The sequence below is a fragment of the Mus musculus genome, chromosome 6, assembly GCF_000001635.26.
Source record: "Mus musculus strain C57BL/6J chromosome 6, GRCm38.p6 C57BL/6J".
NCBI classification, from domain to species: Eukaryota; Metazoa; Chordata; class Mammalia; order Rodentia; family Muridae; genus Mus; species Mus musculus.
Window position 1 is genome coordinate 135,362,326 of NC_000072.6, and position 25,342 is coordinate 135,387,667.

The following is a 25,342-nucleotide window of genomic DNA, read 5'->3' on the forward strand; positions in this document are numbered from 1 at the left end:
CTGCAATGCCTACAATCCATAGGGGTGAGAGTTTAACTAAAGGCCCAGGATTATGTGCTGTCAATCAGTGCCTCAACATTTGGAGCTTGCTGGGTGCCTTTCTACTCCATGGGTCTCATCCCACTGCCGCCTACAGGTCAGGGGCACAAGGGTCAGGCAGGGAAGCCAACGAGAAATGAGTCTGATAATTCCTGGTGATGAGCAGCTGCTGCTATGTGCAGTGGGGGAGGAAGAACGGGGGAATCCTGTTTGATGATTAGCCGGGACTTTAATTAACGTGGAACTGCATCTACCAGCTCTCCCCTCCTCCTGACCCTAACCTGTGTTTTGCCCTACGTCCTTGACAACCGAGGCTCCTTCTGGGTAGTAGAACTGGGCTTCGGTAAACAGATCTATTTGTGTGACTCCTCTTACTCATTTGAAGCAATGTCACTCCTTTTTCCACTGTGGTCTGTGTGTCTGAGTCAGAGGGAGCTACAACAGGGTTCTTTGAATTGATGGCTCACTCCCAGCCACATCTGACCGGCTGCCAACTTAGCAGGGCGTAGCTCACCAAGTTTTTTTTTTTTTAAATCCAGACTGATTCATAGAAACTCCTTTAAAACACGGGGAAAAGAAACCGCCCATCACACACCCCAGCACATCAGCCCAGGAAACTTATAACCTCGGGAGTCAGGTCCCTCCCCTCACTGTGGTTGCAAATCTCCTGAAGAGAGGACCAGACCAGCAGCCTGCTCTACCACCCAGGGCATCTGCCTCTCTCACTGGATACTCCAGGTAAGATTGTCCCCACACTGGAGAAACTCTGCAGAGCCCGCTCCTTTCTTTCCTCTCTTAGGCTCCTTGAAGCCCTCCCCTCTCTTCTTGCCTCTGCTATCCCTCTATGGCTCACAAAGAACGGAGTCCTTGAGACTTCTAGCTTAACGTAGTAGTGGAGGAATCTGGGATATCAGTGGGGGCCACATTCTCTTGCTGGTATGTGGATCCTTGCTCCGAGGAGACGGACGGAACGAGAAGGGACTTTGGAACAAACTTGAGTGCAATATTCTTTATGGAAGGAACTCTATGTGCCTTCGAAATGAATTAGCAGGGTTGGAAGATGTTTCCAAATCTTCTGTTTTCATTCAGATTACTTTGAGCTGAAATCTAGAAGGATGCTATGTTACCAAAACGCTCCGGCTTTTCTTTTCTCTCTGCGAAGGCAGGTTAAAGGCAGTCTCTGGGGAGAAAGTTTGTTCTGCTTTGTGGGTTGGTTATTGTTGTTTCTCTTTTACGCTTTTAGGTGACGGTGGATAAATATCTGAGTTTCAGTTAATTTTTGCGATTGCATTTACTGTCTGTCCCCCTCTTGTCTGTTGATGTCTGTTTAAGTATTTCGTTCTTTCTCTTGTTTTCCTCCACCCCCTTCTCACAGGAAGGGAAGAGGGGATTGGTTTGTTTAAAGAAAAACCGTTAGGGAAACAGAGGCAAAGGGTGTTTCAAATAAACCTTGGGAGGGGTTGATTTGGTGGAATGTGTGGGTTCCAGAATCCTTAGCCAGATGTGGAGGTGGAGGAAGGAGGCAGAGGGGAGAGGGTGGGGCTGGGGGCCTTCGGGGATTCCTGTAAGGTTGCTGAATGGCTCTGTGCTTCCACCCAGGCTTCTGCATTCTGGAGCCAACTTAGGAAAAAAAAAAAGATCTTTCAGAATCTATTAAAGGATTTTTTTTTCTAAGTGGACATGGAATTTTCTAGTGTGGCAGTGGTCATATGGGAATATTTACCTTATTTCTTTTGTGTAAAATATTATATAACTACAAACCCACGTGCTAAGTGCAAAAAGAACAAAGGCACTCGGCTGTGTTTGCTTTTGTTTTTATTAGCTTAGCATTTTGGTCGAATGTCTGTGGAGGTGTGGTTCATTTCAACACAGATGTGGGTTTTTTTTTTCTCCTCTCGTAAACAAGCCAGAGGAGAGTGACAGGATTCAGCTTGCCTGATGAAGAGCGAGGCGCCTTTCTCTTTAGAAATGCAGCTCGCTGGTTGGAAGAGAAAATTTAAAAGTAATTGGTGGGTGTGTATCCATTGATCCTTCAGAAATCTCTGCAAAGCCTTTCCCCAAGGAGGGGGTGATGAGTAAGCCCTGGGACCCATTTCTCAAGACTGAGTTTGCTTCCAATGTTTATCACTTCCAGATTGCATGACTGTGAACTGGGGAAGCCGTCTTCGTTAGGTCCACAGCCACAGTTTCCTGTGAAGATCACATGTGTGATTGTGTGTCATTCTGATCTGGTTGAAACTAGGCAACCTTAAACAAGTCAGCAAAAAGGGAACACTAGAGGGAGGGGTAAACTGCCACCAACTCCATGAGCCATGGAGCTGTCTCAAACTCCACTGTCCCTTGATAAATGAGAATATAATGCTTTGTGTGCTACCCCCTCCCTGCCCCCATTCCCTATGGAGTTGGAAGACAATTTTAAAAAAAATGATGCTCTGACTTTTTGCCTCCAAGTAGTGGGAGAGCCCCTGGGCTGTGTGTGAACCTTTCTGGGCGTCTTCAGCTCTAAGTCTTTGGTTGTCCTGGAAAAAGAGGCCATTACCACCCCCTCCCAAATCATAGCCTCCCATCCTTAGGCCGCTCCAGTTTCATCCAGAGACTGCAGAATGGGGTGGAGGCAGAACACTGTCCAGGGCTGCTGGACATCCGGTTTGGCATCCTTGCCAGAGAGCCCCCAGATTTTACATTGTTCCAGGGTTCTAAACTGTCCTGGGAGTTGGCAGAAGATCAGCAAGGTCCAGCTGGAGACGATCATGTCCTGAGACTGTGGCTACGGGCCAGTAGTAAGGGCAGCCCTTTGCCAGAGGACAGATGTCTGTCCCCAGACCTTGAGAAAGGTTGGCTGGCTTTCTCAGCAGTCTTTGCTTTCCTCTGGAAACAAGATTAGGCCGGTCTCCAGCCCGGAGGAAAGAGTCTGTGGAAGCTGTTGGGAATACAGGGCCTCTTGCCTGGTTCTAGACAGCTTTGGGACCAAAGAGCAGGAAAGCCAAGCCCATTTCTGTTATGGAAAAATGGATTTTCTGTAGCCTCCACACAACCTGAAGGGGTCTCCACCTGGGATGTGGCCAAGGGTTCCTTCCTTATTCTTCTTCATTGCTTTTTATAGAATCTTAAATTTAGATGTTGGACATGGTAGTTCATACCTGTAATCCCAGGATTTAGGGAGCTGAGGCAGGAGATTGCTAAAGGTTCAAGGCTAGCCTGAGGCCAACCAGTGAAACTTGGTCTCAAGAACAAACCAACGACGAGAGAGAGAGAGAGAGAGAGAGAGAGAGAGAGAGAGAGAGAGAGAGAGAGAGAGATGAAAAAAGAAAAGAAAAGAAGGTAATCTTATTATCTTACCATATGCAGAAATCTAACTTTTACATCATTATGAATGGATGGTTGTCCCGTGGCTCACAGCTCCTTAAGATAGCAGGGCGGGGACACCCAGAGTGTACGTGCCTCAGACGTTCACTCACACCCACCCTTCTTTCTAGACAGTAAATCATACCAGACAGAGTTTCTGAAATTCAGCAAAAATGGCTTCTTTGAAAGTTCTTGTTTTTGCAGGCCTGAAATGACCCTGGGTGTGTGTGTGTGTGGGTGGGGTGGGGAGGGGAGGTGCTTTTCAATTCTGTTCTGCTGCTGCCCCTCCCCCCAACTGCTGCCCCCTCCCCACAATGCTCCACTTCCTGTCCCTCTAGACATTTCATCTCTACTTAACATTAATCAGTATGGCTCCATGGGATAGCATTGCCCATATGATCTTGCTTTATTCTTTTATTATTCAAATACAGAATCACACAGTGTAGCCCTGGAGGTTTGGAACTTACTATGTAGACCAAGCTGGCTTTGAACTCACAAAGATCTACCTGCTTCTGCTTCCTGAGTTCTGGGATTAAAGTCATCGGGTACTATACTCAGCTGTGTTGTGTTGTGAGACAGGGTGTCTCCGTGAATGGCAGGCTGGAGCCTAGAACTTTTTTCCACACTTCTTCCCGAATGCTGAAGTTATGGGTGTATACCACCACTGCTGGTGCGTGTGGGGATGCAGAAAGAACATTTTTGAAATATTAAGACACCCGCCTGGTCAAACCATTTGTTCCTATATGATTGATTCTGAGCTATTTCATTTTCTAAGCCCATGACTGTTGTCATGTCTGTAACTCGCTATGTATGTGTACATAGCTATGCAACATACACTCTCAGAGGACTCTAGGACTCTTAGATGCACGTGGGATGACACATCCAATGTTGATATCTACCGGTCATAGTGAAATCAACATGACCCCTGAAACACAAGCTGTCTGATAGCCAGCAACCTTCTTGGTTACCATTAAACTAGAATTATCTGGACTTAAGTCTTGTTTTGGAATAATCTCAGGTGACTGAATTTCTGGGTTGTCCTTGTTTTTCCAGAACCAAAGAATGTGCAGTGGGTCTAGTTGGGATCTCCTTGGCTTTCGAACACTCATCTCCCAAACATGAGTCCCCAAGAAGACTCTGAAACACTTCAGTCCCTGGTACCCTAACTTGTGAAACGCATCCCTCAATTTGACTGGTGGGTTCCCTGACAGCAAAGGAGAAAAAGAAAAACACAAACATGACGGTTGCTGCTTCTGAGCCTTCCGTTTAAGCAAAAAAATTGATATGTGTGTGTGTGTGTGTGTGTGTCTTGGGGGGGTTATCAATGTTTTCTTCCCTGTTCAGAAAGAGTATTTTCACAGCCAAGACAATTGATCTTCTGTGACTGGACTGACTCCAACTTTCCCGAGTCTCTTTCATGGAGCACTACACAGCACTGTTGGCACATGTTGAAACTGTGTCGGTAATAGTGGGGGAGATGTGAGATGACTGAGTAGCAACGTTGGGCTCTGATCTTGTCTCGAATCTTCCCTGTGATCAGAAGCAACTAACTCACTAAGAAAGGACGAAGAAACAACTTGGCCAGCAAGACACTCAAGGCTCTGAAAAATCTAGGACCTTACCACTTCAGTTTTAAGCAGTCCTTTGAGTCCATGCTAATGGCTAACTTAATCCATAAAAGTTAGTGTAGTCAAACCAGGGGCTAGGGATACAGCCCACTGGCAGTATGCTTGCCTAGCGTGTTCGTGGCTCTGCATTCAATTACAAGAGCTGCAGGGGTCAGGGGATGAGGAGGTGGCTTCTGCTGCCCTACCTGATCCAAGAGTCCTTGGGCACAGTATTAAAGAACTCACCTGAAATAGCCCTGGATATTACCCGAGCTTGGAAAGAAGGAAGATGTTTGGCTTATCAAACAAAGGGTGCCATCTCCGGAGGAGTCTGTGCACACATCAGTTCACTAGGAGCATAACTGGGCTCAGAAACTGAGCTGGTCCTGGGTAAGACACTCCCCTCCTCTGGAGGAGGGGGAACAGGCACAGGTGTGGATGAGAGCAAATGGAGGGCATACTGGGAGGAAAAAGAAGGTTAGGGAACTAGAGGGTGAGAGAGAGAGAGAGGGGGGGGGAGAGAGAGAGAGAGGGAGAGCAAGAGGGAGAGGGAGAGGGAGAGAACAGAAACTGTGTTTGGGGGATAGAGCAAACAGAAAGGTCTAGAGAGAGCCAAGTAGAGAGAGAAAGTGAACCTGAAAGGGAGACATGACTGACTGCTCTCACTGCCCCAGGATAGGCCTTGGATCAAAATCCTGGTTTTCAGACCTCCATGGAAGTCTTTTCTCTTCTTAGTTGTGGCGCGGTTGTTGCATGTTTGGGGACATTGGGTTTTATAGGTAGAGTTCCGGCGCCTCTCCTCTCAGATGAGAGAGTCAAGCCTAGTGAGGCCCTAGACTTTAGACTTCTGCCTTCAGAAACCTAAGTTCTTTCCCTTGGGGTCCAAGAGAAGGAAGAGGAGAGAGCTTTGTTGAACTGCAACGGTGAATTTTGCTTAAGCAGGCGCGTTCACAGAGGCCTGGCAAAGCCATGCAGTGGAGGCCAGGAGCTTCCCTCTGCTCAGGGCTGCTCCCTGAACTCCCATAGGGAGGGGAATGTGCCAGCGCTGAGAGTGTGGAAACCAGTCTCAGGGCTGGCAGGGAAGGCTTTGACAGGGCCAGCTGTCTGTTCTGGCTGGACCATAGAGAGCAGTGTGACAGGAGAAAGCAATGGTCTTTGCAAGATCCTTTGTTTAGAGCATTGGGACTACTTTGAGGGGCTGTCCAATTCTGATTGGCTCGAAAGTTGTGGGAGGAACAGAGCCACCAGTAACTGTCAAACCCTCAGAGGACAGCGGGATGTGGTGCCACATGCCTTTAGTCCCAAAACCAGGGAGGGTTGAAGCAGGAGGATTGCTGTGAGTTTGAGGCTAGCAGGGGCTACATAGTGATTCAGTGTCAAAATATCAAAGGGGGGGGGCTGGGGAGATAGCTCAGTGGGTAAAGAGCTCACTGCGTGAAAAGAAGACTTGAGTTTGATTCTCAAAGACCACATGAATAATCGGGTGTGGCTGGATTTACAATCTCACCTATGGGGAAGGAAGGCAGGAGGCTCCCTGGGGCTCATAGCCAGTCAGCTTAACTGAGTCTTGAAGTCCCAGCCACTAAGACCCCATCTCATAAATACAACAGCAACAAAAAACAAGCTGGAGGACAACTTCGAATGAATAACACCAGGGTTGTCTTCTGGCTGCTACACACACATACACACACACACACTCACACTCACACATACATATACGCACTCACACATACATACACACTCACACACATATACACACTCATACTTACACACACATATACACATACTCACATACATACACACACATACACACATGTGCACATACACTCACACATATAAATACACATACACACATACTCTCACACACATACACAATACACACATGCACACACACTCACACACACACTCACATACACACATATACATGTACACTCACACATACACACACTCACACACATATATACACACACTCACATACACCCACCCACATACAGATATGCACACAGACTTACACACTCACACACAGACTCAAACACACACACACACACACACACACACACACACACACACACACACACACACACACACACACCTCAGATAGAAGACAGAAAACCAAGCTGGAGTGGAGATCCAAGACAGTGGCTTCATTCTCTGCTAGCTGGGAGGCAGAGGTCTTGGTCAAATGACTGAGAGACCCCAGTATCTCTCAAAACAAAGTAGCTGCCATCTCTGAAACTGCACCAAGCCAGCGCCCACCTAGCATGCTTGGGTGCCCCTGCTCTGCACAGTCCTCCAGCTCCATCAGCCTTTGCTGGTTGAAGCATGTTACTGCCATCTGCTGTCAGATGCACCCAGAAGCCTCTAGGGCCCAGCCACACCTTGATTTTTCTTACCAAACCCTAGTTATTATCTTGGCAATGTCTCCCTGGAAGACAATCTGGCTGCAGGAGTACTTCTCCTTTGTCGGGAACAGAAGGCAGCAGAAGCTTCTGTCCTCACCCAGGAGACATCCTTCCCGACACTGGCCAGCTGCAGCCAGAGGGTGTGGGCTGAAATCAGGCCTCACAGCCGAGGTCTGTCTCCAGCCTTTGCAGATGTTGTCCAGATCCACCCACTCCATGGACACAATGGAAGACAAGCGGAAATGAGAGGGAGGGAGAGAGAGAGACAAGGGTGGGGCGTCTCTGGATGCATCTGCAAAAACAATATTCATGCTATATGCTTGCCTTTGCATAGTCCACGGCTCTCAGGCTGCAGAGAAGCCTTGTGACCACCTCGTTTGAGCCTTTCTCTGTTACACCAATGAATAAATATGACCTACAGCATTTGGCTTGCTTTGTCTTAGGCATGGACCCTTCAATGCTCATGCTAAGCCTATGAGGTCCTTAAGAAATTTGAACTTAGAGTCTGTTCTTTGTCACTTGGGACTCTGCCTCTCTAGATTTCACCAAGCAGACAGGTTTTGCAAAATCTTTCAACTCTGGCCATTAGCCAGACAAGAATGCTGTGGGACTCCGGCTCACCTTCTAATTAGACCTCCCTCCCAACCTACCTCCCTCCCTCCCTCCCTCCCTTCTTTCTTTCTTTCTTTCTTTTTCTTTCTGACTTATTCTTCCTCTTTTCCTCATTTCCTTCCCATTTCCTTTATTTTTCATATCTTTTCCCCTTTCCTTCCTTTCTTTATCTCTTTCTGTCTTTCCTTTCCTCTTCCTCTCCCTTCTAACCCATTTGCTGTTCTTTACTCTATATTCTAACCACATGTGGCAGGTGGCACAGGTGGGATTAGCTCCAAAGAGGCTGCCCCATTTATGACAGGCCACCTTTGTAGCCCCTTTGCCCCAGGACTACAAAGAAACAGCTGTTTCCCCGAATCACCCAGACCCCTGTGTCTTTCCCTGCTTAATTGTTAACAGGCACCGAATCCACCACTACTTGAAGTGTCATCCCTAGTGTGAGCTACACAGATCAAAGGGCGACCCACAGTGTTTTCTTTCCACGTCCGAGCATCCCATATGCAGAAACAGGAAGACTTGGCCCTTAAGGATCCCCTCATCCCGTTTCCCACACGGAGATGCATGCCTCCCTTTCCATCTGTGCGTGAAAACAATGTTGAGGATGGAAAAGTACACATGACATAAAAAGCAACAACAATGGCCAGGGAAGCTCACCCAAGGCCCCATCCACCAGCCTGCCTTCAATCACAGCCTTCCCATCCTCCAGATACATCCTCCACACCGTTCCCCAAGGGCAGAGTTTCCTTTTGCTTATTTGCTTTTTGTCCCACGGGCATCTGTTTTGCCAACTAAAATGACCCTCAATGGGAACGCACACACATTGGAACCCCAAGCACAGCAAGAATGGTGTTGACATGGAGGAGGGTAGACAGACTTCCGTGCCACCCTGCAGTGTTCTTAAGAAACACAGAGAGCCTCAGATCCACTTCAAATGTCACATTGAAGAAGATGTGCACAGTCAGGGCTGACTCATGAAGGCCGCTTGACCCAATCCCTTTAAGAGCGACTTGGTCTTTCCTCTTTTCCCCCTGCCTTGCAGGAAGTACCAGGTCTTGGATCAGATGGGGTGAAAAAGCCTTCACTCCAATTGCAGTTAGCCAGCAGGAGGTGGGAATGTCTTTGCTAGAACATCACTGGCCAATGGAAGGACAGAGGAGGCTCTAGGAAGAATCTCTGGACAGTCTCATTATGTAGCTCTGGCTATCCTGGACTTCATGTATAGTAGACCAGGCTGACTTTGAACTCACAGAGCTCTGCCTGTTTCTGGCTCCCAAATGCTGGGATTAAAGGTATGTTCCACTCTATGTGGAATAGGCAAGCACTCGCTCTTACCAAATGAATTATACTCACATTCTGTGGGCTGTATGTACTGTTGGCAGGACTTTTCTAACAGGGCCTTGGATAGTTCCCAAGGACAGGTTGAGTTTAAGTATGATTTGCATAGATTTTCAGGTTGAGTTTGTAGATGAGTTTCATGGCTTTGGAACCAAATCTTAAAGCTCTCCATTAGCTTGGAAGTTCTATACCAAAAAGTTAAGTGGAAATGAAATAATATGAAGTTTGTGTATAATAAGGTGCCCAACCCATAACTTGCAGCAATATGACAAATAATTTATAAAAGTGACAGAGGACTGAAGTATATGCTACCTTAAAATAAAAAAGGAAGTTCTGTAGAGATGGGTCACTGACTAAGAGCATTGGATGCTCTTTCAGGGGACTCGAGTTCAGTTTCCAGCATCCACATTGCTGGTAGTCCATAATTGTTTGTAATCCCAGTTCTAGGGGCCCTGGCATCATTTTCTGGCCTCCATGGGTACTGCATCATCTCATGGTACACAGACATACATGTAGGCAAAACACCTACACACATAAAATAAAGATTTAAAAATGGAAAGAAGAGAAAGGAGGTGTTCTGTGTCTTTCAGCCACTCTGCCATTATTTTTCCACAGTGAAGGAAATATTGCCCTCTTTAGTTCATTTATTTGTTCATTAACTAGGTTTATCTGGTACCTGTCATAGAGTCTGCCCTTAGGAACTCAGACTCCTGAGGGTGGGGGAGCCAAGCAGGTCCATAAAGAACTCTGTCATCAGGCAGGCTGCCATGAGGGCCTTTTATTAAGAATACGTAACATAACAGGAGGAAAAACATCAACTTCAGCCCTGCGGACAGAAGGAGGCAGGATTTGAGCTGGGTGAGAAAAAATAATAGGTAGTTACTAGGGGAAGGACATAAAAGTAGCTTTCATTTTTGGAAGTCAAATTCCCAGGATTCCGTGGGCAGCTGTCTGGAGTCTCATTTCCCGGATACGGGTGCTTGTCTCAGTTGTGGTAGGGGGATGAGGGTTGTAGGCTGAGGAAGGCCATGGCCAGATAACCCAATAGCAGGACAGAGAGAGCATGGTGAGGGGGAGGTTAGAGAGTGTGTCCTGGGAGGAGCTGACATCAGCATCCAGGCTAGGGTCCTGACAGTGCCGGCAGGATAGGGACCCACTGCAAGATAACACAGGTAGAAACTCCCAGGTGACTGTGAAGCTTAAGACAGGAAGCCAGGGAGAGGCAGAAATGGTAGCTGAGCCATTATTGGTCGTTTCTTCCCAGTAACGGGCTCTCTTAGGTACCCCTCATCCCTACTCCAGAACTGTTTAAACTAGTTTCAGCCAGCCAAACCCACACACACAGTACTAGGAAGCATCTTGTATAGTCTTGCCAACCATAGAGACGCTCTCATTTGTAAGGGTGCCACCCAGTCTCACACGAATTGTTCAGCTCTATACACTCAGGATGTTAGCTCAGCACTAAGGAGGCAGGAGAATTCCCACAAGTTTGGGCTACGTGGTGATTTCCAGCTGTACTTGGCGCTAAGAGTCTGATCCTTCTTTTTCCTAATAGTTACTTAGTGTGGTCATCTGTGCCGTTGGGTTGCTTCTCTGTTTCCCTAGACCCTGAGCGCGGCCCTGCCAATCACACAGTGCAGATGGGGTACCTGCTGTGCTTACAGGGGGCAGGCACAAGAAGAAGGGTTCTTGTTGTCTGCATAGAAGGCAGAGCACTTCCCACGGTTTCCGAACATTGTGAACTGACCAGGTGTGGTGGCTCACTGGAGAGTGTAAAAGCACCACAGGCCATATTCCTGGTATGGGAGTCCCCAACAACAGATGACACACTTTGAGTCTGTCCATGCAGCAAGAAGGGAGGGCGGTGGTACAGCGGAAGTCAGAGTTGTGGCACTGTGTTCTCTGCTTCCGGGTTGGCTCCACCCCTTGAGGTTGGGGAACGCGCTCTCCACTGAAGAGTGTGAACTGCAGCATTTTGGGGGAATAGGAGGGAGAATCCCATTACTGTTTCAGTGAGATACAAGCTGCAGCAGCCCATACTTTCAAAATTGTCTAAATGCTTGTGTTCGTTTTGTTTTTGTGGTGGTGCTGAGGAGAGATCCCAGGGCTCTGAACATGTTAGGCAAGTGCCATACCGGTGAGGTCCACTCTGAGTCTGAGGCCAGAAATGGTCTTATTCCTTGGGTGAGGAATGAGTCAAAGGATGAGCTACAGGAGATCATGGTGGGTGGAAGTGTCAAGAGCTTGAACTTAGCCTCATTCTCAGTTGCCTTTACTGGCTTCTCAGATACCCCCACCCATCAGCACCACTGGTGGTTTTCTGAAAACACCTTGAGGGTTTGGTCTTTCCAAACCCATAGTTCTCAGCCTTCCTAATTATGGGACCCTTTAACCATAAAATTACTTTTGTTGCTCCTTCCTAACTGTAATCTTGCTACTGTGTAGTGTAAGTATCTCATATGCAACCCCCGTGAAAGGATCGTTCGACCCCCAAGGGGGTCACAACTCACAGGTTGAGAACAGCTGTCCTAGACTAAGGGGTAGGCTCTCTAATACAGAGGCTGGGTAACTCTCTGGATACAGAGACTGGGGTGATCCAACATAGAAGTTTCATAAAGTGTTCCATTGGGTTTCCAAGTATTTTGGAAGAGGGGTGTTAAGAATAATGGGAGCCCCTCTAAGATAACAATGGATGACACTGGTAAACTTGACACAAAGATGAAGTTCTGTGTGTCACTCAGTAACTCCTCCACAGTGGATGGACACAGTGCCTAGAGGCACAGAGAACTGAGGGTCTTGTTCACTAAGAATACTCATTGATCTGAGATATTTTGTTCCTTGCCTTAGAGGAAAGACACAGAACACACACACACACACACACACACACACACACACACACACACACACACACCCTATCGCAGATAAAAGAGCCACTTTTTGGTTTGCATCTCCTCATCTGCTCTTCAAGTGGCAGCAGGCAGGGGACAAGAACTAGTTGGGCCTGCGCTGAGGTAAGAAGAGAGACGGAGTAGCCCAAAGTGTCCATGCTGCCCAGACATGACGAGCGGCCACTGGACCAGGCTGTCAGCAGGATGAAACAAGAGGGACTCTGCTGGATAGGGTCCCAGGGCAATCAAGGAGACAGAAAGACTTCTGGATTTGCCTGCCTGTCAGGCAACTCATTTAAAGAGGCCTCACTTGGTGAATTATGGTCCATTCTTGGCTCCTCAGCTACTTTTCACGATTAGGAGAAAATTTGTCAATTATAAACAAAATGAACCCGAGAGTCATTACAGGGTCGAGGAGGGTGGGGGGAAAGTTCCCATTATGTGATTCTTGTCCTTTTCTTTCCTGAGCCAGCTTTATTCTAGATGGGCAAGCCTGGGCTGAGAAAAGCCAACTGTCTCTAGAGGATCTGTTCTTAATACCCTCCCTACTGGAGGGGTGAGGACTAGACAAAAATGTCAATTTCTGAGGACCAAAGTGATTTTAGCCATATGCTGTCCGGTGAACTACCCTGCAAATGTCTTATTTCTTGACTTTGATGTGGGGTGGCATGTGACTGAGTAACTGGACCGGGTTGGTAACAGTCATTCTGCTTCATAGAAGAAAGACAGTAACAACAACAACAATCACGGCAACCCTGTTATTAGTACCATGTGACACACACGGTACTTACTGTACCATGCTTCAGAAGGCATTTTTACTTACGTAATCCAGTTGCAGCCTCACACCTCTGGGTATAGTCGGTATCATTACCCCTCTTCACATATGAGGAAACGGAGGCAGAGATCAAAGCCCTTGGAATAATTCTAAGTCAACTTCTAACTCAAAAAACAAAACAGTAAAACAAATCCTTTTCTCCACACATGAAAGCCAAGGGGGAAGTTACGGAGGTAGGCGAGAACCACAGAAAAGCAGCAGTGAACTTGAAAGTTGGGAGAGAGGATTCACAGGCTCTCCCCAGAGGCAGCAGGAAAATGGCATCGGGTTTTGCCATTCACAGTTAAATTGAGAACATTCTCTGCCTGCCTCCCTCACCGTTGGAGGGAAGCAGCCAGTGGGGAAGAGGATTTTTTTTGGAGAGTAGAAACCAGTGTGTACAAAGAGCCAAGAACCCAGGCGTGCAGTAGATCACGTTTGGTTTTGAGTAGCTAATGAGAAAGCGAGAGGAGATAAAAGACACGCAGAATGTCAGAATAATGATAGTATCGGTGTTCTAATAAATACCTAGTGTAGCTTGAAAGTGGCTTAGGCACAGACAAAGCATCAATTAAATCAGGTGGAGGGGGGTGGGGAACAAGCAATTGCAGGATGCACACAGCATCTCCTCTATGGTTGGTGCATCCTCACACACTCCCTGCCTAGAGGGTGAATACCTCCCCCACCTCCAAGTCCTTTCCCTTTGATGTCTCTCTGAGCTGACTCTGCATCTGTCATAGGTGTGACACAGAGGGTATGCACGGCTGCCCCATGTGTGCCCTCTTACGCTTCCTTTAGCTTCTAGATTTTATGATCAGTGGTCTCTGTTGAGATTGTGGCTGAGAACTTTTGTTTATCCATGCACATTGTTAATTTATATTAGTTCAACTCTTCCGAAGGGTGATTCATACATCTGTTTGTCTTTGGGGATGGGTCTTGAATGACTGAAGTTGCATAAACACCACACACCAGCAAAAAGCACATCTGGTGTTATCTCAAGCTTTACACTTCTGGAGCCCCAGAGCTGTCATGTTGAACCGCAGGAAATCTAACATCGCCCTAGACCCATAACAGCATCCCCACCAAGAGGCACGCAGGGCCAAAGGCTCAGGTGTTGCAAATATTAGTCTGGAATGCTAAATCAGTAAGTGGCCGGGCCATTACCCAGTAATTAGGTTGTCACACTATTGGGTGCCAAAGAGCACTGTAATAACAGAAGTTGTGTCTCTCTTATTTTACGTCTCATCCGGGATCAAATTAGTAGCCAATTTGCTCTATGGCCGTTGAGTAATAGTGGCGTGTGCTGCAGAACTCATTGTTTCTATTCAGTTTGCTGGGTGAGCATTTTGCTGGAGCACTGATGCTTTCCTCATGCAAATGGAAACCGGGCATGCATGCTGCTGCAGAGTTCTGGAGGTGACAAAAATCTTCCAAAAACTCAAAGCCTGACATTTTTGGCCTGTCAATCACAAACAAAACATTAGCAGCTGCTATAAAGCATACCATGCGCTTCTTAATATAATGAATATTATATTCTGTAATTATACTCATTATATCTGTAGAATATTCATTATATTAAAGAGATGAATCTATAAACATGTGGGAGCAAAACAGAAGTACTTGTCTATACACAGATGAGTAAGCATTTGGGTATGTGTATCAATCAGGTTTTAGAACATTTTGATGTAATTTTAAATTTTAAAAATTGTCACACTTTCTTGTGTCAACAGAGATCCTGAAATGAGAAGGTGGGATGCGTCTTACTGACTGTGACAATAACCTTTCTGTCTCCCCCGTCTTTTGTTTTCAGAATTCTCTACTCAGAAGTCACCAAAAAGCCAAGATGTTGGTGCTACTGGCTGGTCTCTTTGTGGTCCACATTGCCACTGCCATTATGCTGTTTGTCTCCACCATTGCCAACGTGAGTCCCAGCCCCCTGTTTCCTCATCCCAGGAAGGATCTTAGGAATAGTTTGGTAAAAGGTTAAAAAACAAACAAACAAAAACGGGAGCTGGGAGTGTTAAATCACAGAGCAGAGAACTTCTTGAATAGCTGTGAGGGGAAAACAAACAAACAAACAAACAAACAAACAAACAAACACATACTCATAGATCGGGAAGAAATAACCAAAGTGTAAAAGGCGAGAGTCCACAAGTGATTCCTCTAGGGGTGTTGGGAGGTTCAGCTTTGAGAAGAATCCTCTCCACGGGAGGTGGACACTGAGGTGCGTTTGGAGGATGGGCGTGTCTCCTCTAGAGGAGGAAGTAGAAGAAAATAGAAGTGCAGTTCAGGCAGAAGGGCAAAGACGCCCTCGTGGGACAGACTCTCCCTGTGCTCAGGTTAACAATATCTGCTCATGCGCTAGATCGCAGATTCCTGATAGATAGATAGACATCAGAGAATAAGGACACTGCTTTGGTTATGAGGTTGACAAATTCAAGTTTTGTGTGGAAATAGGTGTGTGAAATGGAATTTGGTAGGATTAACTTGGTGTCCCGTGAATCAAATAAAACGATCTTCTACGGAGATCGCTAGTCTGTCTTTGCTCTCGGAACCCGGGGCTACTCTGACCCCTAGTGGTCATTTTTAGCACCCACTTTGTATTGTCTTAGACAAAATGAGCCAGTTTCTTGAACTTAGAAGTCAAGGCAGCCAGCTAGCCCATTGTGATGGTAGGATTTGCATGAAGAAGGCAGAGGCAAGAGAGAGGACCATGAGTTTGAGGCCAGCCAGAGCTACACATTTTGCCGGGTGTGTTGGCTTCCGCCTTTAGTACCACTTGGGAGGCAGTGAGTAAAGGTCAGCCGGGTCTATGTAGCAAGTTTCAGTATAGCCAGAAAACTACAGAGAGAAACCCTGCTCGAAAGAAAAAAAAAACCCAAAAATCCAAAAACCCCAAACCAACCAAAACAACAACAACAACCAACAACATTAAAGTTAAGACAGCCAATCATTAGACACACAAACAGTGCTCCAGGGTGGACTACAGTCCTTGCTGTGGTTAAAGGGTGAATAAGGTTTGCTTTGTTTTGTTTTCCAGATAGAGTTCATTTGTGTAGCCCTGGCTGTCCTGGAACTCACTATGTAGACCAGACTGGCTTGGATCTTAAGAGATCTGCCTGCCTCAGCTTCCCAAGTGCTGGTATTAAAGGCGGGTTCCTCTGTTGATTGACAAGGGTGAATAGGTCTTAAAGTCCAGACAGAAGGGGTTTTGCAAACATCAGAGTGTAAATACAAGCTAGGCCAGTTTAAGTGTTATGAAATAGGACATAACCCCTGCCCAACCTGTCTCCTGTAGGCTTGTAATTTGGCCATTCTATAAGCAGACTCCTAATCCTCACAGGATAACAGTGTGGTGGTAAACGTCAAACTGTATTAAGAGCTACCATGTGCTTCCTATTCACCCAGTACCAGCTCTGATGTGGGGGCTGAGAGATCAGGTGATTAGGTATGCTAGGGATTCCTGTTTCAGCACGGTTTGCGCATGTGTAGACAGAATTATCTTCTGTTCCAGAAGGGAATTGTTTTTCTTGGTCCAGGCAAGAAGGGATGGAGAACCTGGGGATGTGCATTTTGGCCACACCTTGTGCTTTTAGCTGCCTCTGCCTTGGAGCCCTTGATGCTGCATTTTGACATGGAATGACTTTGCATGTTCTAATGGTCTGCATCTGACCCTTCTGTATAGAGGAAGGTTGCCTGTGGGCCCCAGGTTCATTCTTGTCTCCGCAGTAGTCCTCTGTTTCTTTGTTGTTTCCAGCTGGACGTTTTCCCTTATCTTTTTTTTTGTTGTTGTTGTTCTTTAAAGATTTATTTTTAAAAGTATGTCTATGTGTGTGGATATGCACATACAAGTGCCAGTGAAGAAGATGTTGGATTCCCTGAGGCTGGAGTTACACATGGTTGTGAGTCTCCTAGTGGAGGCGCTGAGACCCGCACTCTAGTCCTCTTGTAAGAACTATAAATGTTCTTAATTGCTAAGCCGTTTTAAGATCCCCAGACATTTTTGTTTCTGTTTTTGCGTTTTGAGACGGAGTCTCATGTAGTCTACATTGGTCTCAAAGTTGCTATCTGAGTGGAAGCTTTAATTCCGGAGCCTCCTGAGTTATTTACAGGGTGCTGCAGTCACAGCGAGGTGCTCCCAGGCAAGAGTTAACTTGTTTTCCTCATTAGCTAGGGATTTAAATGTGAGTCTTTTTAAAGGAGATTGTGCATACTCAATATATATTTCCTCACCCAGAGTTTTTGTTCCTTAGAACTTCAGAATTTTAAACCACTATGGTGGAATTTCTTTAGTTAGTTTGTGTGTGTGTGTGCACCACCAATAGTGAAATCCAAAATATATCTTTTTGGGGTCACAATTCTCTCTCTTGGGACCTTTGTGTACCTGGGATCTAATTTCTACAGAGACATGAGGCTTAGCAGTATTTATAGCTGCATAGGACGTCTTGGTTAAGATTTGGTCCTGACACGTGTTGACATCCTCTTCTGAAAGCAGAAGGGTAATTCTTAATCAACTCCATCTCCTGGTTTCAGGTCTGGATGGTTGCAGATTACGCAAATGCATCTGTAGGGCTTTGGAAGAACTGCACTGGTGGTAACTGCGACGGCTCCCTGTCCTACGGCAATGAAGGTATGCATGCAGACATCAATGCCTAGAACACCGTGGGTGTGTTCAGGAAGGTGTCCAGACTCTCTGGTTGTCTAATGCTCCTGGTTCTGTCTTGTCTTCACAGATGCTATCAAGGCAGTGCAAGCCTTCATGATCCTCTCCATCATCTTCTCCATCATCTCCCTTGTGGTCTTCGTGTTCCAGCTCTTCACTATGGAGAAGGGAAACCGGTTCTTCCTCTCAGGGTCCACCATGCTGGTGTGCTGTGAGTATCCAGAGCAGCAGAGTCTATTTTACATGAGAGCATCAGTTTCCCCCCCACCCCCGCCCCACTGTTCCAGACTGAGCACAGGGCCTTGAGATGCTAAACAAATACCCTAATACTGAGCTACATACATAGTCCCACAGGAAAAGCTTACATCCTTGCTTCAGTCACTGCCCCTCAGATTAGCACATGGCTGTGTGGAGCTGCCTCTCTGGGCTGTTCTCTCCTCTAGTTATCTGTTGGTGGCCTGGTATTGCTGCTTGGATCAGGAACCCCCATATGCTTGGGCACCATCAGGACCACTTCAATACAGAAGGTGGGAATCCCCAGAGAAGATGCAGCTATTGCCATGATGTGCACAATTACTGCAATGCACCATCTTCTCCATTCTTTCCAGAAACACCCAGTTAGGTAAAAGGCCAGGCTTCTCTCATAACACCATACCTAGTTGTATGGAGGCCCAGATCGGACAGACAGGTAGAAATCAGGATGCGTCATGATTTATTCTTCATTACACACAAATCAGTACAGATAGGAGAGCCCAGCTATCTCTTATTCACCAACATACCATCAAGCGCAAATCTGGGCAAACCAACACAGTGACCTTTTACGGACACACGAAAAGAGTCCACTTTCCTATTGCTGTCCAGGAAAATGGGATCATAAAAACACCAAAAAAACCCCCAAAAACTCACTTCAATGCCAATCATGCCAGCTCCCCCTTTCTTGCAGGGCTGTGTATCCTGGTTGGAGTGTCAATCTACACTCATCATTACGCCCACAGCGAAGGGAACTTCAACTCCAGCAGCCACCAAGGCTATTGTTTCATCCTGACCTGGATCTGCTTCTGTTTCAGCTTCATCATCGGCATACTCTATATGGTCCTGAGGAAGAAATAAGCCGAATACGCTCATGGGCGTCTGGGGGCGGGGTGGGCTGGGTAGGAGGAAGCAACCTAACCTGGGAGGGAAGCAGGAGTCACTGTGTAGGAATAACAGAGAGGGGAGGGGGGTGGGGAGAGGGAAGGAAGAGGGGGAGAGGCCCAAACCCAAACCATATCTGGGGCGGTGGGATTCTCTACTGCCAAGCACCCATCCTTGGAAGAAAGTTGTTGGCTGATATGCTGATGCTTCCTTGACGTCACCAGAGAGTCCTCCTCTAGCCACCAAATATGGCCCCGTCCATCCTCAATTACATACACTCGGGGCCTCCCCAGCTGCCATACCACTGGCGCCACTCTTGAGGGTGGCTGCTGGGTCACACACTGAGGTCTTCCACATCCATATTATCAAGTTCTGATGGTGGTTCAGGTCTTAGCAAGAGCAGATATTGCTCTATGCTGAGGCTAAGTCTGGAAGCCACTTTGTCCTTGTGACCTAAAAACAAACATCAAATCCAGATCCCATGTGCCTGTAGTGGGAGCTTTGGCCAGGAAGCCAATGTGCATATTTGGTGGCCTTTCTAACAAAAGTATAGGAAGAGAGATGGTTTGTAAGTTCAAGCTGATGGAATTGGTTTAGCCAAGAAATGGAAGTTTCTACCCCAGAGGATCTTGGAGACAGGTGGGGACAGGCAGTGCTCCTCAGTCACGTGTCACCGAGCTGTCCCACATGGAGGCCTCCTATTGTGAACTTTGCTAGACTCTCACTTACAGCCAAGGCAGCTTTTCTGGAGTTTTTCTAGATTCTCTAGAGCCAAAGATGATAATGCCTCACAAAACATAGGGTCAAAGCATATGCCCACCGCAGTGCTATAGTAAGTTTGTGGGTTTTTAGGATTCCCCCAAAGCACTCAATGTATCTTGTATATGTAACAGGGGAGAAATGCATGTGTTCCTTTGACATACAATTCTGAACTAGGAATATTTGAGGAAGTCCAATGATGACCAACAACACTGGGGACCAGAATATAACATCTAAATGCAGTAGTCACTATTGCTTTGACCTGGGCTGGAGTGGTCTCCTCTCAACAGCTTTCATCACACTATTTTCCAGCTAAAGATGGCAAAGCTGTAAGCCAATTAACATATACACCAACCTAAACTAAAGAACCAGTCCTGAGGGTGTGAGAAAGGTGCTATCTGGTTATGGATTATTAAGCAAACCGTATTTCATTTATGTTGAGAAGAGAATGCCTGCCCTCAGGGAAAAAAATGTCATTGTGTGAGATGAATAAAGTCCTGGTGATGGGCAGACAGTTTCTCTTTTAAAACAGGAGAAACTCTTAGGGCATCCAGACAGATGGTAGCTAAATTGTTGGGGCTGCAGGGGTATTCCTGTATAAGACTTAGAGGTAGTATGATATCTCAGATTTCTGCCTTAAAGGGCTTTCTTTTTAGAAATAGTTTCTTTTATTGCCCTTAGAAGATCACCCCCAGGAAGAGTATGAGCTATCTTTTCTACATTTCTTTTCCTAGGAATATTCTTATCCATTTCTTATATACATTTCTTTTGGGAGGGAGTTTTTATGCTATAGTTGCTGGTATTTATGTAAAGGGACCATTACTAAGTGTATTTCTCTAGCATATTATGTTTAAGGGACTGTTCAAGGTAGGTTACTGAACTGCCGGGCTGATGTTAGAGACACTGGCCAGAAAAGCTATAATAAGTTCTTAAATTATAATTTGATCACTATACATTTGTTCTATGCTGCCTTATGTTCATAAGAATATCAACAGACAGCTAGAGCCAGAAAAAGATAGTCACATTTTGTTAAAAAGTTGAATTATGACTGGAGTGAACCGTGCATTCCCTTGCCTTTTACTTTTTTTCTGTGACATTTACGTCTCATGTAATTTGCATCGCATTGGTGGGTTATTCTAGTACTGTATTTGGCTTCTTCATTAATAGGATATTTCACATACTATAATTGTAAATATTTTGATACAAATGTTTATAACTCTAGGGATATAAAAACAAATTCTGATTCCCTACATTGTGTGACTGTTTTCTTTTTCAAAAGTGTGAGATAATATAGAGAATGGTGACATTTATTCCTCCTCATTAATTTGCCTGCTGGTTTGATTTGGTGAACTTGACATTTATTTGAAACATTAAGATACTTTCTGGTAAAACCCTAAGGATTTCTCTAATAATTATTTCAGGCAGCTGAATGTTAGCAAATATAGCTTTGCCTTGCTTTAATTAGACCTCGTAGGCAAAAATGGAATTTCATAAGCTAATAGATTAGAAAGGGGTTGTTATCGTCTTAAATAAGAGTAGCTTATGACATTAAGAAATGAGGCACTTCTAAAGTTTGGTTGAAGTAGCCAGCTCCTTTAATGTGTCTTCTCAGTTCACAGTGATGCACAAAGGGCTGGGATAACTGACTTCTGCAGAAACCTCCTATGTTAACTGGGGCTATCTCTGCATGGGTTCAATGAAGGCAACAAGATTAACTCCTTTATGTGAGCTGTCAGAGCTGTCATTGATGGCAGAGAGCAGGTGGGCATTATGTATCATCCCATCATCATATCAACACTGGTATGACAAATATGGTTTATTGATTGTCTTCTGGTCCTCTATGGTCTTGCACTAAAAACAAAACAAAGCAAAAAAACAACCCTAAACAAAACAACACACCAAAAATATACTATGAGAGGTTAAAGAGATGGTTCAGTGGTTAAAAGCACTCGTTGATCCTTGCAGAGGACTCAAGTTCAGTTCTCAGCACCCATGTGGAGGCTCACAGTCATCTGTAACTTAACTTCCAGGGGATCCAATGCTTTCTTCTGGCAAAATACTTACACCATAAAGTAGATGAGTATTGGGAAATACATCATCAAACTTGAAAAATTACTCTGCAACTTAAAAGGCTAAAAGATGGCTTGGCAATGGCCCAGTGGGTAAAGTGTTCACTACACAAGCATGAGGACCTGAGCTTGGAGTCCCAGAACCCATATTAAAAAGGTGCAATAATGTGTGTCTGAACTCCAGTTACAGGGGGTAGAGACTGAGCTTACTGGTCAGCTAGCCTAGCCCAATATGTCCAGGTCCAGAGAGAGGCCCTGTCTCAGAAAGAATGTGAAAACTAATAGATCATCCTATTTTAACCCCTGTTTTCCACATATGCTTAAATGGATGAGTGTACACACACATACTATACACATGCATACATACATACATACATACATACATACATATATACATACATACATACATACATACTATATACACAAACACACACACACACACACACACGGTTTTTGCATATTTCAAATTAGCAGATCAAATGGCATTGATTTTTATAATGCCTTCTTAGAGGCCCATATGATATCCTTTTTGTTTATCTCGTCTTCTGTGTGTGTGTGTGAGAGAGAGAGGGGGGGGAGAGGGAGAGAGAGAGAGAGAGGGAGGGAGGGAGGGAGGGAGAGAGAGAGAGAGAGAGGGAGGGAGGGAGGGAGGGAGGGAGGGAGGGAGAGAGAGAGAGAGAGAGAGAGAGAGAGAGAGAGAGAGAGAGAGAGAGAGAGAGAGAGAGAGAGAGTTAGTTTATTGTGTAGCTCTGGCTAGCTTCAAACTTAGAATCCCCCGAGCTCTGCCTCTTCTGAGTGGTAGGATTAGAGGTGTGTCCCATCACCCCTGGCTGCCCATAAGATGCCTTACGTTGTTTTTAGGATATTAGTTCTCAACCTGTGGGGTGTTGAACAACTCTTTCATAGGGTCACATATCAGATATCCTGCATCTCAGATAGTTACATTATGATTCGTAACAGTTGCAAAATTATAGTTATGAAGTGGCACCACAATAATTTTGTGATTGCGAGTCACCACAACACAAAGAACTGTACTGAAGGGTCACAGAGTTAGGAAGGCTGAGAACCACTGCTTTAGGACATCTTCATAAAAGGTCTACTTCCCTCACTTAGAGCTCCTACCATGATACAACCCCTTGGTTCGCTCTTCTGACTGCCCATCCCTTCCTCAAAAGTCTTTAGTCACCAATGAACACCCAGACCCACCCAACATGTTCTTCAACTGCAAAGATATCATCTTCCATTTCAAGAATCTAGTTGGTCATCAGGGTGTCTTCGGAGAGGCCGCAAGAGGGCTATCAAGCAAGAAACTCATGCAAGACTCCATACAGCAATTCACACCCCAGAGTGACTTCCCTATAGTATTTTCTCTGAAGACCTGACTTTCTCCAGTTCCTCAGTTGATCAGATGAGGCCCACCCACCCCATGGATGGCGACCTGCTTTGCTTAAACTTTACCTGTTTAAAAGTCATTTTCATCCCAAAACATATTCCTAGAGATACCCAGAATAATATTCGGTGATGTAGTTGGATACTTTGGCCCAGCCAAGTTGACACATAAAATTAGACATCACTGGGTTATCTTCTAGTCAAGGCCAAGGTGCACTGGCTTTCTGTTTTAGAAATAATTTAAAGAAAGCTTAAACACCAGATGTTTCCATGATTTCAGATGACATTTAGTTCTGTGCAGAAGTGAGATAGCAAGACATGAGAGTTATCTTGCAAAATGAGATTACATTCTGAGAAAGGGCAGGACGTTGTCAGATTTCCACATATAAAGGCGGTTAATAAATATTTGAGCAATTAAACGTCTTGGATAGAATTGAATTGAATTGAAGTGATTAAGTAAATATGCAGGTGACCTTGGTCTAAGTGAGGCATGTGGAGAAAGGTGAGTCATTGAGATCTCTCTTGCCATTCCAGAATGAGGCCCACAGGCACAGGGAAGTCATTCACTGGGGTGATAACCCAGGTGCCACATGGTTAATAGGTAACTCTGTCACTCTGCTTTGGATTTACTCCTGATTGTCCCTTTGTAAAACCCCTCTGGCTTTTAGGCACAGAGGACAATTTCTCAGGCGCCTTTGGAAGTAGGCCTGTGGGAGTTTAAATCATGCGTGTGCAAGGCTCTGTATTCCAGCAACACAAGAAGCAGTTTTCTGTGTCTGCTAAGGAAAAGCCAGCACATACCACCAGGCAGACGAAATGTCTCTCAGGAATGTTGCAGTTGAGTTTGAAATAGCCCCATTCTGGAGCACAGAGGGAACGTGGGCAGTGGTGGGGAGTAAGGTAGAAGGAAGGAGGCTTGCTGGAACTTTTTGTTAGTGGTGTGACTTGTTGAATCGGTTGACATTTGAGAGGAGAACATGTCTCACAGCACACAGCAGGTGGTGACATGGAGCCCATGGGAGGTGTTTTCTACCTGGCATTATTTTTTTTAACAGGCATAGAGAGACCCAGATGTGGGCCAGACATGTGACTGTTAAGACATGTGTTGGTAAACTGCTAAGCATGGTTGCCGTACACACCTGCTGGGGACATAGAAAAAAAATCAGATGTGCATCCTTTTCTCCCTCTAGCTTCCAATTTAGACTGGAAATAGATCTCATCCATAGATTAAAGTTAGCTAGAGATTTGGGGAAGGAGGCTCGAGGGTATGGGGCACTGTTAGCTCAGGGAAGGTAGAATACCTTCTTGGTTCTCAGTCCTTCTTCATGGTTCTGTCCCACTTCAGCATCAGTGAGCTGTGCATTTTGTTGCTTTGAGATAGGACCTTCCTATGTAGCCCAGTCTAGACTACAACATGCAGTTAGTAGTCTTTTGAGTATTGGGGTTCCAGGTGTGCAGTGTTTTTCAGAATATGATAGTCATTTAGTGAATCGTAGCTATGAGAACCTACAAAGTGATCTGCCAGAGACATTACTGTAATAAGAGCTAACTGCGACAAAGCAGATGGCGAGGAAATGCAGACTGTTGAATTCTTAATGACTTAATGGGTTGGTACAGGCCAGGAGGTGTGTATATGCCTGCAGTCCCAACACTAGGGACACAGAGGCAGAGGAGAGGCAGGAGTCACAAGTTTGCCAGCCTGGCCTGTAGTAGTTGAGATTCAGGCCAGTAAGGGTTACATAAACAAGACTATGTTTCAAAATTCTCCTAGAATTTTTTTTTCACTTACTGTCTGGGCTGAAATGATTTTTTGGTAATTTATTTTGGAAATGCAATGTATTTTCAGTGGGATAGGATTTAGTTTAAATACCAGACTGTTCTGTTGCTCTTCCAAGCCCTTGTGTCTTGGAAAAGCTGCCTGTGTCTGCTAAAGGGAGGGTGGAGAGTGAACATGGGTCTCTTGTCAGAAAAGTCTGCCTTGATTATAGCAAGGAAGTAGTGTTTAGTTTTCCATTAAATATGGAAGGACATGGCACTCAGAGCGACACTGTCTGGATCAAGGTATCTCCCATCTTTCATCTGTTTGATAGTGTAATTTGGGTATTCTGAGGCTGGCACTTCTTAGCTGCCTCCCTTGTATTAACACATGGATCTCTTAAATTCAGATTATTTCAGCATGTTTGAATGACATCATCTCCTCAGTATTATAATTTATAGGCTTTGAGCATTATGAAATCTTGAAATTTTTAGTTTTTGTCTTCTGAAACACACACACACACACACACA

The 25,342-nt window shown here is 45.5% G+C and overlaps 1 protein-coding gene across 4 annotated transcripts; it reads left to right on the forward strand.

Annotated features, from left to right (window-relative positions):
- The first annotated feature begins 224 nt into the window (after positions 1-224).
- Emp1 (epithelial membrane protein 1) lies at positions 225-20,848 on the forward strand. 4 transcript variants are annotated; one of them, XM_006505502.1, is made up of 6 exons: positions 225-382; positions 579-777; positions 14,853-14,963; positions 17,576-17,672; positions 17,776-17,916; positions 18,649-20,848. In XM_006505502.1, the coding sequence occupies exons 3-6, from the start codon at positions 14,886-14,888 to the stop codon at positions 18,813-18,815; spliced, it is 483 nt and encodes a 160-aa protein (XP_006505565.1). In that variant the 5' UTR covers positions 225-382; positions 579-777; positions 14,853-14,885; the 3' UTR covers positions 18,816-20,848. The 4 variants fall into 4 exon arrangements, with proteins under 4 accessions (XP_006505565.1, NP_001275557.1, NP_034258.1 ...); NM_001288628.1 differs by lacking the exon at positions 225-382 and adding an exon at positions 16,083-16,193 and having other exon boundaries at positions 606-777; NM_010128.4 differs by lacking the exon at positions 225-382 and having other exon boundaries at positions 606-777.
- The last annotated feature ends 4,494 nt before the right edge of the window (positions 20,849-25,342 follow it).

Bases quoted from the DNA above. Each gene is read 5' to 3' on its own strand.
- Emp1 (XM_006505502.1), top strand. From the start codon at position 14,886: ATGTTGGTGCTACTGGCTGGTCTCTTTGTGGTCCACATTGCCACTGCC. The intron at 14,964-17,575 runs GTGAGTCCCAGC...TCCTGGTTTCAG, and splicing joins TTGTCTCCACCATTGCCAAC to GTCTGGATGGTTGCAGATTA. The intron at 17,673-17,775 runs GTATGCATGCAG...TTGTCTTCACAG, and splicing joins CCTGTCCTACGGCAATGAAG to ATGCTATCAAGGCAGTGCAA.